General features: G+C 51.6%; 3 protein-coding genes across 3 annotated transcripts; 2 read left to right on the top strand and 1 right to left on the bottom strand.

Annotated features, from left to right (window-relative positions):
* Nucleotides 1–1068: 1068 nt before the first annotated feature.
* Nucleotides 1069–3184, top strand: PG994_004775 (uncharacterized protein; the record flags this gene model as incomplete). The annotated part of the gene is made up of 3 exons (XM_066856184.1): nt 1069–1911; nt 1969–1981; nt 2037–3184. The coding sequence occupies 3 exons, from the start codon at nt 1069–1071 to the stop codon at nt 3182–3184; spliced, it is 2004 nt and encodes a 667-aa protein (XP_066718351.1).
* Nucleotides 3185–7017: 3833 nt separating this feature from the next.
* Nucleotides 7018–8738, top strand: PG994_004774 (uncharacterized protein; the record flags this gene model as incomplete). Its single annotated transcript, XM_066856183.1, has 3 exons — nt 7018–7535; nt 7623–8466; nt 8541–8738. 3 exons carry the CDS (start codon nt 7018–7020, stop codon nt 8736–8738), a joined length of 1560 nt encoding a protein of 519 aa, XP_066718350.1.
* A 2283-nt stretch (nt 8739–11021) lies between these two features.
* PG994_004773 (Coatomer subunit) lies at nt 11022–12367 on the bottom strand (the record flags this gene model as incomplete). Its single annotated transcript, XM_066856182.1, has 2 exons — nt 11022–11614; nt 11677–12367. 2 exons carry the CDS (start codon nt 12365–12367, stop codon nt 11022–11024), a joined length of 1284 nt encoding a protein of 427 aa, XP_066718349.1.
* Nucleotides 12368–13363: the final 996 nt, after the last annotated feature.

Genomic DNA, 13363 nt, shown 5'->3' with positions numbered 1-13363 from the left:
GTCTGAGGCAGAGCTAAGACTTGCATGTGGAAACCCAGGTGACACCGCCCCATGCCTACTGCAACCAACAGCTGCCAATCAAGCAATTTTTTAGTCTCTGTTGATTAAATATAGGGCAACCCGCCCTGCCGCCAGCTGTCTATTGGCAACGCTCTTGTTATACGCGAAACGTATTATGGGCTAGTGGACTTACAGTATGACCTAAGGCGCCTTTGAAATAAGCCTCTGACACAAGTGGCCGTTCTCCGGACATTATGCGCCGAATTCAACCTGCCAGCCCCTCGTTGTTTGTGACAGCCCTTCGATGTCAATCAGGAATATTTATAGTTAGTAGACGCGCAACGTGTCGTAGATCTGGTGGGTTCATAAGAGCGATTCTTTAACACGATCGTCGGATGCTCAGCATCCCAAGTCAGAAAAGGGTGCAGGTCATAGAACAGGTCAGACATATGATCTGTTCGTTATAGAGGTATTGCGCCAGGTTTGAGCGCATCCTGATGCTAACCGAGGCGGGATCCGTAATAGCAGGGCCACACGTCTATGCGAGCTACAAACTTGCTTTTATCGAAATTAATGATCATAATACATTAGGTACACGTCACCCAAACCCCGAATGATGAAATCTCCATCTTTGTATCTTCGAATGTAGTTACATATTCAGGAGGTGTTCGATTACCTAACGTATAGAGATCTAGATGGTGGTTTAGATAAGATAAAGAATTTCCTGAATGCTCCCCAAAATGGCCATTAGCATCGCGTCAAGATTTATGGCCTCAACTCCAACGTGGCCAATAATGCTTCTTTTTCACCGAAGTCCGGTTTGAGCCGGATATGAGATCGGTTCCGATAGAATGGGGTTAGTCAGCTCGGTCGGCCTAAGCTAGGGACAAGTCCGAGCCAAATTCGTTGGGCTGGCCCGTAGGCGCACGAGATCAGAACAGAAACCGTCATCAACAATCAACTTTCGACTTTTATTTTCTCGAAGCAGATGTACAATTATGTAGGGCTTCTCTTAGAGACTAATTACCATCAAAAATTCAGCAGTCTTTCCCTTGACCGCCAATAGATATGTTTCGTGCAAGCATAGCTGGTCTCGGCAGGCGCCCGTTTTCTGCAAGCTCAACGACGTCATCGCGTAATTGGCTGTCCCAGGCCGCCACCAAGTCTCGAAGGCGCAACATCATCACCTCCCCCCTGGTACGAAATGTAAGAAGTGCCAACGCAAGCCGGCAAGCATCGACACGCAGCAATGGCGGTCAGTTCCAGCCACTGCGGCCGCCCTCACCCGAGTCGCTGGGGGACCCGAAAGTCGCGCGCGATTTCAAGCGCGGACGGAAGTGGCTCCGGCGCTTCATGATCCTGGCCACAGCGGGCGGCACCTTCTACCTCATCGACCGCGTCGCCTTCGCCGCGGGCATCAGCCGCTCGCTTCTCACGTTCGGCAACGGTCTGTTCGTCGCCTTCGACTACAAGATCAACTTCCGCGCGCGCCCCTTCGTCGGCACCATCGAGGACCTCCACCGCCGCAGCGCGGAGCGCCTCTTCGAGCTGCTGCGGCACAACGGAGGCTTATACCTCAAGATCGGCCAGGCGATCGCCATGCAGAGCGCGGTGCTACCTCCTGAGTTCCAGAAGATGTTCGCCCGCATGTTCGACGATGCGCCACAGGGCTCGTGGGAAGGTGTGCAAAAGGTGATTCGCGAGGAATTCGGCGGCAAGAGTGCAGAAGAAGTCTTCGGTGTGAGCTTCACGGGAGAAGAAGGAAAGGGCCTGATGGAGAAGAGAGCGCGCGCGAGCGCCAGTGTTGCTCAGGTTCATTGGGCACGGCTGTCAGACGGACGGGAAATCGCCATCAAAATCCAGAAACCCGAGATCGCCAAGCAAATAGGGGTGGGATCTATGGGCATTCAAGTAAGGAGAAGCCTCGGTTACCCCATCTATGTGTGATGAAAAGCTAATATTGCGCAGGGTGGTGATGGGAGTATACTCATGGTGGTTCGATCTACCTCTTGGTAGTGTGGTTCCATTCATCACAGAGCGGCTTCAACTCGAAACTGATTTCGAGAGTGAAGCGCGGAACTCCGAGACCATGCGAAAGCTGATCAACTCGGAGCCGAGTCTCAAGGGCCGAGTCTATGTTCCAACAGTCTACCCCGAATTCACAACACGAAGAATTCTGGTGACGGAGTGGATAGAAGGCGTGCGCTTATGGGATAAGGAGGCAACTACTGGCCGCTGGATAGGCGGCCATGGCAAAGGATCTCCTGGTGTGCATGGAGAGAAGCTCAGCCCACCCAATATGGACCTTGTCCGGAAACAGTTGCACGAAAACCCGGGAATGACGAACCTCAAGCCCGATCGTGAGACCTGGAGGGGGCGCAACAAAAAGGGGGGGCTTGGGCTGACTGGTAAAGAGGTGATGACCACAATAGTCGATCTCTTCTCGGCGCAAATTTTCAAATGGGGAGTCGTGCATTGCGATCCTCATCCAGGCAATCTCTTCATCCGGCGACTGCCGTCAGGTCACGCCGAGGTAGTTCTGATCGATCATGGGCTTTACGTCTACATGTCGCCGGACTTCAGGCACCAGTATAGTCTATTCTGGAAGTCGCTCATGACCTTCGACAACGACACAATCGCTGAGGTCAGCAAGCAATGGGGTATTAAGGCGCCGGACTTCTTTGCCAGCGCCACACTACTCAAGCCGTACGAGGGAGGCGACAATAAGACCAAGAACGGCATCATCGAAAGCCTCGACGGGAAGACGGCCGCCGAGCGGCACTTTGAGATGCAGAGGCGGATGAAGCAGGGGATCCGCGACATGCTGGCCGACGAGGACAAGTGGCCCAAGGAGCTTATCTTTATTGGCCGCAACCTGCGCATCGTCCAGGGCAACAACCAGTTCATGGGATCGCCGGTCAACCGCATCAAGATGATGGGCAACTGGGCGAGCCGCAGCCTGTTCCAGGACCCGAACCTGCCGTGGCAGGAGCGGCTAGCCAACGCCTGGCGGCATCTTTTGTTCAAGACGGTACTGCTTGCGACGGATGTCGCGTTTTACACGTTCAAGGTCCGGCAGTGGCTCGGGTACGGCGGCGGCATGGAGGATGTCCTCGAGTCGAAGATGAAGGACATGGCCAACGACATGGGGTTTGATTTGCAGCATGACGTGTTTGACGGCTAAGACCTGTGCTGGAACGCGTTCTTTCTGCTTTTTTCAAGGGCGTGTATAGAATAGTAGATATAAGATGATAGAGCATGATACCATCCAGAATCAACGTAATTGCCATGGCTATAAATGCAATCCGTTTTCAAACGTAAGATATCCTTTACGCATCGCGATACAGCTTACACGAGCACTTGGCCAAGCGTCAAGGCCAGGGACCGGGATCGGGAATTGGTTGAACGGATAGCTGCAGTTCTGCCACGTCGCAAGCCAGAACGATCTACCCGTGAAATATACCAGCAGCCAGTTTCATTTAATCGGCATACGAACGATTTCTTTGCATGCATATATATGTCACTGAGCCAATTCAGTCCAGAAGGGAGCGTTTATTCTTCACAGACGATGCTCCTTTCGGATGTCGGCCCACCGCTCATATCTATGTACATACATACTACTACCTACAAGATTGGCCCGCGATGCTTACGGGCCATTTGCTGTTTATAGTAGTAGCGTTGAGGGTTCCACCGAGAAAGGACGTCTAGGTCGGTAACTGCATTCGGAGCTAATGCAGGTACCATCAAATATCCATATCACCTAATTGAGTGGGTTCTCTGGTAAGATGAAATGGAGTCTGTGTGCTCCCTTCAATTGCCCTTCCTTCCTAAACTTTGGCACTGAATGAGTGTTCTCGTTCTAGACCCGATCTGTGACGGTGATGCTTTTGAATATATTTTGGTTTTTGTTGCCGGTAGGCTGTTTCTTGCTCATCCCCCCAGAAGATGTTTAGGTATTTTACGGCGCATGTGATCGATGTTGATTGGCGGGTGATGGACTCTCAGCCGCTGCGCATCCTCTTGATTGATGAATGGGAAAGCTTGGAAATTCTGAAACGTGAAACAAGGATATCGATAAGATGCGTTGATTAGTCCCATTCCCATAGGCATTGACCAGGGGTCCAGTGCTCCTCGTGGGTTCTCTCCAGAGAGGTGGATTCCTCCAATCTCAGTGGCCTGCCATTTTAAAAGGGGCTCGACCGGCGACAGATTCCTTTAATCGTGTGCCTTCTAGTCTGTAGTACAGTGTACAGGTGGTGGCTAACAGGGATATCATTTTGATAGGTTGGGTACATACATGTAGCTGTCTACAGCAGTGCTAACGCGGAGAGCGTCGGCTGCTTGTGTGCTCGTACAAGCTGGTAGCCTCTGGCGACGGCCTTCTATCCAATCGACGATGCTGTATTCGTATTGCGATTGATTATGCCCACTCGTCATGTGGCATCTCTTGCATATGGGCCTCGGGAGAGTTCGAAGTCTAATCAGCGTTGTTTACTATTTGCAGAAATAGGGTTGGCTGTGGGAGAAACATCTGACGACTTAGACGGCAGGGATGGGCACCAGGGCAGCGAACGTCGCGTGGTGGGAATACTTCTAAAATGGTCCTCCAGCTTGTCCTACTGTACTAGTAGGATGCGCCAAAGTAAACAGTACTAGCACTCCAGACGGTCCCGTAGGTGATACTAGCGAGCATGTGGCTGGCAGACTGCATTGCAACGCTCATCAATCCCTTCATATCCAGTCCTTTTGCAGGCCAGTGGTCGTATTGCATTCGCGTTCGTGGTGGTGTTCTGTGCCAGTAGACAGTAAGCAAACGCACACACCCCAGACGATGTCGTTCCTCGGAACATTTCTTATTTTCCACGGTCCAATCTGCCAATCCAATCGATTGTCTGAGCCGTGCAATGAAGGGACGTGGGCGCCAAAAAGAAAGCTGGGCCAAGCCTGTTTGGGATCATCATCATACTCCGTAGCTCCCAGTCATACGTACTCCATGCAGTCTTGTCTCCTTTTTCTCGAATTCGTGAAATGAGAATGAAAATCCCATTCGTTCGCCTTTCCTTTCTTCCTCCGACGACTTCCGTGACGAAGACTAAGCAAAAAACAAGAGAGACTGGCTGCTCCCCCCGACCTTCGAAACCAACATTGCCTTCACTACATTCGTTTTCTTCCCCCGAGTAATTAGCTGCGCTAGCAAAGCAAGAGAGTAGTAGTTGCAAGCAACACAGACCTACCTCCCTCTGCTCGCTCGCCCTCTACCCGTTGGCTACGACCGCACGGAGTTGAATCAGCCCATTGAGTGCCTACTACGACACTACCGTAAGTGGGCTGGCTAAATCTAGAAGCTCACTGCTTGTCTGTTGTTCTAACCAGTCCCAGTCGGTCCAATTCAACGTAGGCCCTCCGCAATCTACAAACAACCCGTCCACACCCCCCAGTCCAAGTCTAGGGTCCCGTGCTAAGGTTAGGACGGAAAGCTATTATTGCATAGGCAGCAGACAGGAACACTGCTTGCATCTGAAACCTGCATTTGTTCGTTTCTTTTCCCCCCCTCGTCGTCGCCGTCGACTTTTTATCTCTATCAATCCGACTGCCCATCTGTCGGATCATCTCCCACACGAACCCTAGCGGTTGTAAACGAACGCCCGTCGCCGTTGTCTCACGGTCACAACATTTGCCTTCGGTGCCTATCGCTGGTGCTGCGCTCACAGCAACCCACTCCCTCCCTCGGCTTTCAGCAGGTTGCGCAAACGCGGCTCTGTCTCTCAAGGTTGGTGCTTCGCCCGATTTCCTTTCCCTACGTTTGCATTTCCTGCTGCACCGCGTGGCTCTTGCCAATTTGACTCCTGCACGCCAAGTTCATCCCGGCATGTACATGGCGAGTCCTCCCAAGGTTTGGTGCCATCCCAACATGAGATGCGCGCAAGAAAGAGACAAGGCCATGCGAAAGTGGTCGTAGCCTTTCTGCATCCCACTACCGAAAGCTACATACCATCCCACTCTCTCCGCAGAAGAAGGAGCAACGTAGACTGTTCCGCGGGTATGCGCGTCACGACACTCAATCTGTGCAGCAGATCGCATATCGCGCTTCCGTCTGTCCTGAGTGGAGCTGCTTGAGGAATGTGTTCGTGTTGCAGACTCGCGCATACCGGCCGCAATGGGCGTGGGCGCGGGAGAAGAAAAGAAGAGAGACAAACCCGTTTACCACTGGATCCAACGGTAGTGGGATGGGGAGAGACAATCCAACCAGATCACCAATCATTAACTAGCTGCCCCAACCGTTCGAACTAGTGGTGTGGCATCAGCGACACGGATTGCCGTTGTTGAACACCGTTTTTAGACAGAACGACTGACATGACGCAGATTCCAGGGCTTCCGAGCTTCACGCAAACCGCCGCATACAAACTTTCAAGTTGATTCCAGTAGTTGGCATCATCGCTCGATAACCGAAGCCTTCTGAAGCACCTAACGAGTCAACCTTTGACTGCCTTTGCGCCAGGCCAACATCTCCCAGTGAACAGTTTCTGTTTCTTGTATCAGTTGCAGGCGGCCTTGAACTTTCAGATCACTGCTTGCCATTGCCCTCAAAACACCCTCACCGAGCAGATTTTAGACTTTCGGCAAGTCATCAGCTGGGCTGTCTCGTTTTGGAACACTCTTGCATAACCCACGAGCCCTGACAAAGCACCAACAGGGATTTGGGCAAACGGAAAAGGTACAAAGGAAGGAAACTAAGACACGTTCGTTCATGGTTTATGCTTGAGGAAGAGAGTTGCGATCCCCCACGCTATTTCGTCACTATCTGAAAACATCGGTGATTGTACTGGATCAATCCTTCGCCAACGTGCTCTCCTGCAGCTAAGCGGCTTCTACGTCAGCACAGTGCAATAGACCGGAAGTAGGCAGCCCTACGCGAGCGACTTTCCTCGAAAATCACCAAGGACCGAACGTTGCTTCTGGGCTGAAACTTACGGGTTCATGCCCCCACAACCTACACCACCCCAACAGACTATAACTATGAGCGAGCCGCCTCGCCGCTCCAGTTTCGGAATGCTACTCCGTCGTAGCAAATCCGGTGACCTTGGCAAGGGAGGACGGAAACAGCATCAGAAGGACCAGCAGCAAAGGGAAGCCATTCCCAAGTCCCCACCTCGCCTTCCCGATATCTACAATGGTGCACAGCCTCCCGCACTACAATCATTCGGAGGTGACATGCGCCCAGACTCTCTCGCCATAGTCTCTGGTCGGGCAGAACACCAACATCCACACTCCTATCATCCTACCTCACAGTACCAGCAGCAACTCCGACACCAATATCCTGCCTCCGGTCGATCATCAATGGACCCCGGCCGTCCCTCCATCTCCTCGGCAGCACCTCCGGTGCCGCCGATACCTGCCAACAACAACTATGTCGATCCATATGCCCGGACGGAGAGCATGACTCATCGTGGCCGGTACAGCTATGCCAGCAGCGCCATCAGCACGATCAACAGTCCCAGACGAGTTCGTAGACGGAAAGATCCTACGCCTTTCAAGTAAGCCGAAGCCCACTTCGTCTGCGTCACACTCGAACTGGGCAATGCCGTGTTCACCGTTTTCATTTGGCTAACATCATATTCTAGCATCTTGATTGTTGGGACACGGGGCTCTGGAAAGACGTCGTTTCTAGAATTTCTCAAAACCGCCCTGGCTCTACCACCCAAGAAACGCTCGCAGCGAGCAACCGAAATCGACGAGGAGTTCGTTGCTAAAGGTGCCTCATCGGGCAATTTTGTCCCTCACTATGTCGAGAGCGAAATAGACGGAGAACGAGTTGGTTTAACACTATGGGATTCCAAGGGTCTAGAGAAGAACGTGGTTGATCTACAGCTGAGGGAGATGTCTGCGTTCATGGAGAGTAAATTCGAGGAGACTTTTGCTGAAGAGATGAAGGTGGTCAGATCGCCTGGCGTACAGGATACGCACATCCACGCTGTCTTTCTTATCCTTGACCCCACAAGGCTGGACCGCAACATTGAAACTGCTGCCAAGTCCACGTCGACCTTCAATGGCCACGGCGGGAAGCATGGAGATGCCTCGCGCATTGTTGGCGGACTTGATGAAGACTTGGATCTTCAGGTCATGCGGATCCTACAGGGCAAGACTACCATCATCCCGGTGATATCCAAGGCCGATACCATCACAGCAGCTCACATGACTGTACTCAAAAAGACCGTTATGGCGAGCCTGAAGAAATCCAACATGGACCCTCTGGAGGCACTTGGTCTGGAGGCTGACAACGACGACACGCCGGATTCTAGCAGAATCGACGAGGGCGATGAAGACGAGGATGCCGAGGATGCTTACGACGACAAGACGTCGAATGAAGCCGAGAGTGACGAGGGTGAAAATGAGGATGGCCTCCCCATTCAGGGCAGCACGTCTCCCCCAACCCGAAGCGACGCTCTACTGCCTCGGGACACCGGAGTAAGCCGTCAGTGGAAGAAAGCGATGAAGTTGGAATACTCCCCATGTCCATCATCAGTCCTGACCTTTACGAGCCTGGTGTCATTGGACGAAGCTTCCCGTGGGGTTTCGCCGATCCGTACAACGAGGAGCACTGCGACTTTACTAAGCTCAAGGATGCCGTCTTTGGCGATTGGCGTGGCGAGCTCCGGGAGCTTAGCCGGGAGCAATGGTACGAGGGCTGGAGAACGAGCCGGCTCAAGCAGAACCAGCCTTCGGTCCGTCGTCGATAGGGTCTTACGAAGAACTGATGTTGCTTGCGCGAGCTTTTTTCTTTGCTCTGGAGAGCACTGTACTCTGAGATGATTATCAGACGCACCCGCACGTTCTTACGACCCTCGGCCCTTGTCATTTCCGGTTCTAGTCCTTCACAACTCATACCCCCTTCAGTCCTTCTTCTGACTTTTTAGTCGCGCCTTATTGTGGACGAGTTTGCCGTCTAGGGCGAGCAGCCTTCTTCCTATGCTCAACCCATATTGAGAGCTGTTGGAAGGCTTTTATCTAATGCCACCTACATACCCAGGGAGGCGGTTTTTGGCGACACGATACCATTTCCTTTCCATCCCCTTTTTTCATGTCTTAGACAGTCACAAACTGCTGGGACGCAGATCACGAGGTCCTACGACGGCCGCATTCCGTTTTCCTTTATTGTTCTATCTTTCTTGTTCCACCGCTTGTCTTCCTTCTGATGAAAACCTCCACAAATTAGGATTTTACTTTGTGGCTGCTTTGGTGAAATGCGAAACCCAAAATCTGTTTGGCAGGCGAGCAAAACAAATAGAAAGCCACGCGAGAGTTGGACGAGCTTGGGGAAGCAGAGCTACTTTTTTTGGTGATGGGTTATTAAAATCAAAGCATGATTGGTCTCTCTGTGTTGTCGTTGGAAGAAGATTTATCATTGGAACCGATTCTTGAAGAAGTTGTGTTATTTTTGTGTCACTGTTAAGATGCTGGTGTAAGGGGGGATCCAACTAGCAATAGGGCGTTGCTAGCTTGTGTTGAATTATTGTATTTCGTCAGGATCCGAGGTATGGATGAAGAGATCCATATCCTGTAGTAGATACGAAATAAAAACTCTGGCGAGTCCAACTTTATCTGTCTGTGTTCATGATGCTCTCCCGTGTGTACCCTACCTAGCTATCTACTAGGTATTGCTATGCCGGGACTGAGAGACGCTCCAGGTTGAATCGGAGTTTTGGCCCAGGCTTGGAACAAAGCAGGCATTCGCAGTGGTATGAACGACAGTGTCGTGCTGGTCGTTCCCGTGGTGGTGTCGGTTTCCGCTCGGAATGGGTGACGAGCCGAGCTGCTTGCATCCAATGGTTTGGCCCACGCCAGCCCGACCGTATTAAATAGGTACATTTTGCCGTCCAATAGGTCTTGTCCTGCTTGCTGCGGCTTGTGGGCTCCGGGATGTGTCACGGACGAAAACCGCCAACAAAGCTGCGAAGGCCGTTTGCCGAGCCAGGGCTGAGGCAGATCAGGGATAACCCCGATGCCACGATGGTTTGTTCTTATACGATGCTACCACCAGCATCAGCGATGTCGAGTTGAATCCGCTCATCTTGCAGTTGCTGTTGGCAATAGCGACAGCGAAGACCAAGAGGATATGACTTTTCTCCATCATTAAGTTACCCGTTCTCGTTCATGCAAATGAGTCGACATTGCAGAGCTGTGGGCTCCTTTACACAACTGACTCTTTTCCGTGTTCCGGCACTACCATATTCAATTTCAACTCGCCGCCTGCCAATGGGAAGATTTCATCCGCACAGAACATACATCACACCATCCATCACTCACCAGAAACAAGAAGTGCCATGTTCAAGCGGAAAGTTTTGGTCAATAATGTGCCTGCCAAATTACTTCATGAGAAACCGGTGAGTCGAAAGCATGTATGGCTCGTTCAACATGGGACAAAAGACTTATGCACATCAAACTTTTCCAAGAGACACATTCAGTCTATTAGTACTGAACTAATGAAGAAATACTGCAAAAATGCTTCCCGAAGCTCTGCCTCATTCTTGGCCCCTCTGACCACTTGTAGCTCCCTTAGCCATGGACTCCGATACATTGGTCCTGATCCATCTATAGGTACCAATCTTACAACTGATTTTTTTTCAGGATACTGGTTTCCCGAGAGAAAGCATCCTGGATTTGATGTATAAGATCTGTATGCTGTGAGTTCCTTGGAAGATTCGACCGCTATGTCGGCTAGGTACTGTGACTTTCACATGAGCTTGTGAAGGTATCGTGACCAATACAACGTGAAATGAGGCAACAGGCCATCGCTGTTGTTCGCCATGAGAGACGTGAAAAGGAAGCGTGTTCCAAGAATTAGACCAAGGGCAATCAAGCCAACACAGCACCGCGTTGGCCAAAACGATTCTCCATCTCCAAATATTGAGTCGCGAAATTCAGTTCTGCGTTGTTCCAACACTGTATTCTGAGTCTCATCCAGCCTGCGTAAGGGATTACCGCCCAGGCATGCGGCAAACCACCGACAGTGTACGCAGTTATCACTTGTAGGTAGGAAAGTCAGGGAATCTGGGAAGTTTTGAGTTTTTGTTGAACTCGGGATGGTTTAGAAGGGTCTGGTAAGCCATGCTGATGAGAGGTACCGAGTGCTCGCTCGCTGGAATGCGGTTTGCCTCCTCGATTTTGAGCTTAGGGTAGTATGTTCTGCCTTTTTTGAATGGTCCACTTTGGATTCCAATGGTTCGCTCAAGGTCTTTGCGATTCTTCTCAAGGCGAGCCTCGGTCACACTTTTGCTCATCATGTCACTACCGGCATACCAGATCTCGTCGATCTTAGCTCGGTGTGCCTCGATTTCCTCCGGGGAACGTATCTTTGAACGTCTCTTAGACTGGCCAAATCGGTTCAGAAGGGAATCATTCTGCCAGTCGGGAGCAATGGCCTTGGTCAAGTAGTCGAAATCCGATGGAAGATTGTGGATGTAGTACTTTGCCGCTTCTTGGGCAGTCAAGGTGTCAGTGATCTTGCGACGTTCTGTCTCTTTTATGGCCGCCTTGACCGAGACCGCGACATCGTTTCTGGGGACGGGGTAAAGTTGTCGTTGCCCCAAGGGTTCAAGTGTCGATGACCGGCAATCTGTGAAGTGGCAATACTTCCAATCTGTGTCTGCGGTTGCTGGTATGCCGAGGCTACTTGACCGGAGGTTTGTTCGTTGGCCGAAGACTTGAATCGGCGAGGACCTGGGGGCCCGGCTGTCAACGGCTGTGGGGCTCCTGGTCCCTTTGAAAGTATCGAGTCAAACGTGGGCCGTGTTATAGGCTTATACGAGTACTCGCTGGTGCCGTCTGACTGAAGAAGTCCGGCAACAGACACGGGATCGGATCGAGCCCCTCGTAGTGTGGCCAAAGTGTTGGCTGTTGGACGTGCTCGTGAAAGTACCTTCTGAGCCTGCCTCTGCATAGGGTTTGGATAGGAAGCCAGATTTGTCAGAGTCTTGACGGACATGACCTTCAGCTTCTCAGCCCCCTCGCCGGCGTCATCTTCGTCGTCCTCCAGCTCTCTGCTTCCATGGCTACCAGTGACAGACATCCTAGCAAAAGTGTCCGAGGCGCTAGTCATGGGACTGATAGCTCGCTCCGAGTTCTGCTGTAGAGGAGAGTAATGTAGCAGATTGCTAGCAGGAGCAGTGTTGGATGGGGATCGCGTCTGATGTGCGAGGGATAGACCAGAGAGGGAAGACTTGGTGTTGGCCAGTTCGTTGTACGGTGGCCACTTGACGGGCCTACCTCGTCGGGTGGGAGGCTGGAGCGGTGCTGCACTTGGGTTGTAAATGGAGCCCACAGTAGTGTAGACATGGGCGTCCTGGTGTGGTTGCTTTGATGTATCCATGACTGCCTTGAGCTTTCCTGGTGTCAAGGAACAAACTGGTGGGGCGGGCAATGAAGACACAAGAGTCAAGCGAGTGGTCTCAAACAGATTGTGCCTGCAATTGAAATATCTGGGATGAACAAATGATTCGAGGTAGTTTGGCTGGAATGGGCATACTTACGGGGTTGGCTGGCAGCAGCGTCGGTGAATTGCTGACGATGGTCGTAGCCTGGGGACCAAGAAGGTTACAGATGCCCAATGGAATGATGTATGGTATCTTCAGGTCCAAGACGGTCAGGTCCAAGACGAGGAGACTTCTTGCCCGTATGGAACATATGCCCTCCTTCCTAAAAAGTAGATGGCTGAACCGTGAGTGCAGTGAAGGGACCTGTATGGCGAGGACGATGGAGTAAGAACCTAGCTAGCTGAGCTGTTGACTCGGGAAACGCGAAAGAACATTATCAATGCCTGGAGATGTAGGGCCTGTAGCAAATTGTAGGTAGTAAGGAAGGAAGGAAACCAACGCGAAACACCCAATCCGATTATTCGGCGCGCACCTGCCCACACTGAATCCTTTAAAACTTACGAATAGACCACAGATGCCTTTTGCTCTTGCCCTTTGTTTGTGGGGGGACGCTGAGAAGAGAGCAGGTACGGAAGACGCCCAGTGGGTTCTTGTTTGAGTTGAAACTGCATCAGACTGGAGAGTTTCCTCAAAGCGTGGTTGGATTTGCTTTCCATCCATTTGACTATGTGTGACGCGATAAGACGACCCCTAGCCTCCAGGTGCCCTTGGACAAACGAACAAACATCGATTCATCGTGTAGTCATCCAGCATGGAGCACACAACAGGTAGGCTTCAGATTGTGCTGCCAAGCTCCATTACGTTGGACACATCAGCTCGAGTACGTACCCAAGAAGAATAGGGGAAATACGGACTCCGTACGATATCTTCACCTTTTCTAGACGGCGAGCATCGCTCAATAGATAGCCCCTATTTGGACGTCGGGATTCCTA

Source organism: Apiospora phragmitis, assembly GCF_038363925.1.
Source record: "Apiospora phragmitis strain CBS 135458 chromosome Unknown utg000005l:1.0-4161743.0:1.0-4166827.0, whole genome shotgun sequence".
Classification (NCBI taxonomy): Eukaryota; Fungi; Ascomycota; class Sordariomycetes; order Amphisphaeriales; family Apiosporaceae; genus Apiospora; species Apiospora phragmitis.
This window is presented reverse-complemented; position numbering and strand designations above follow the sequence as displayed.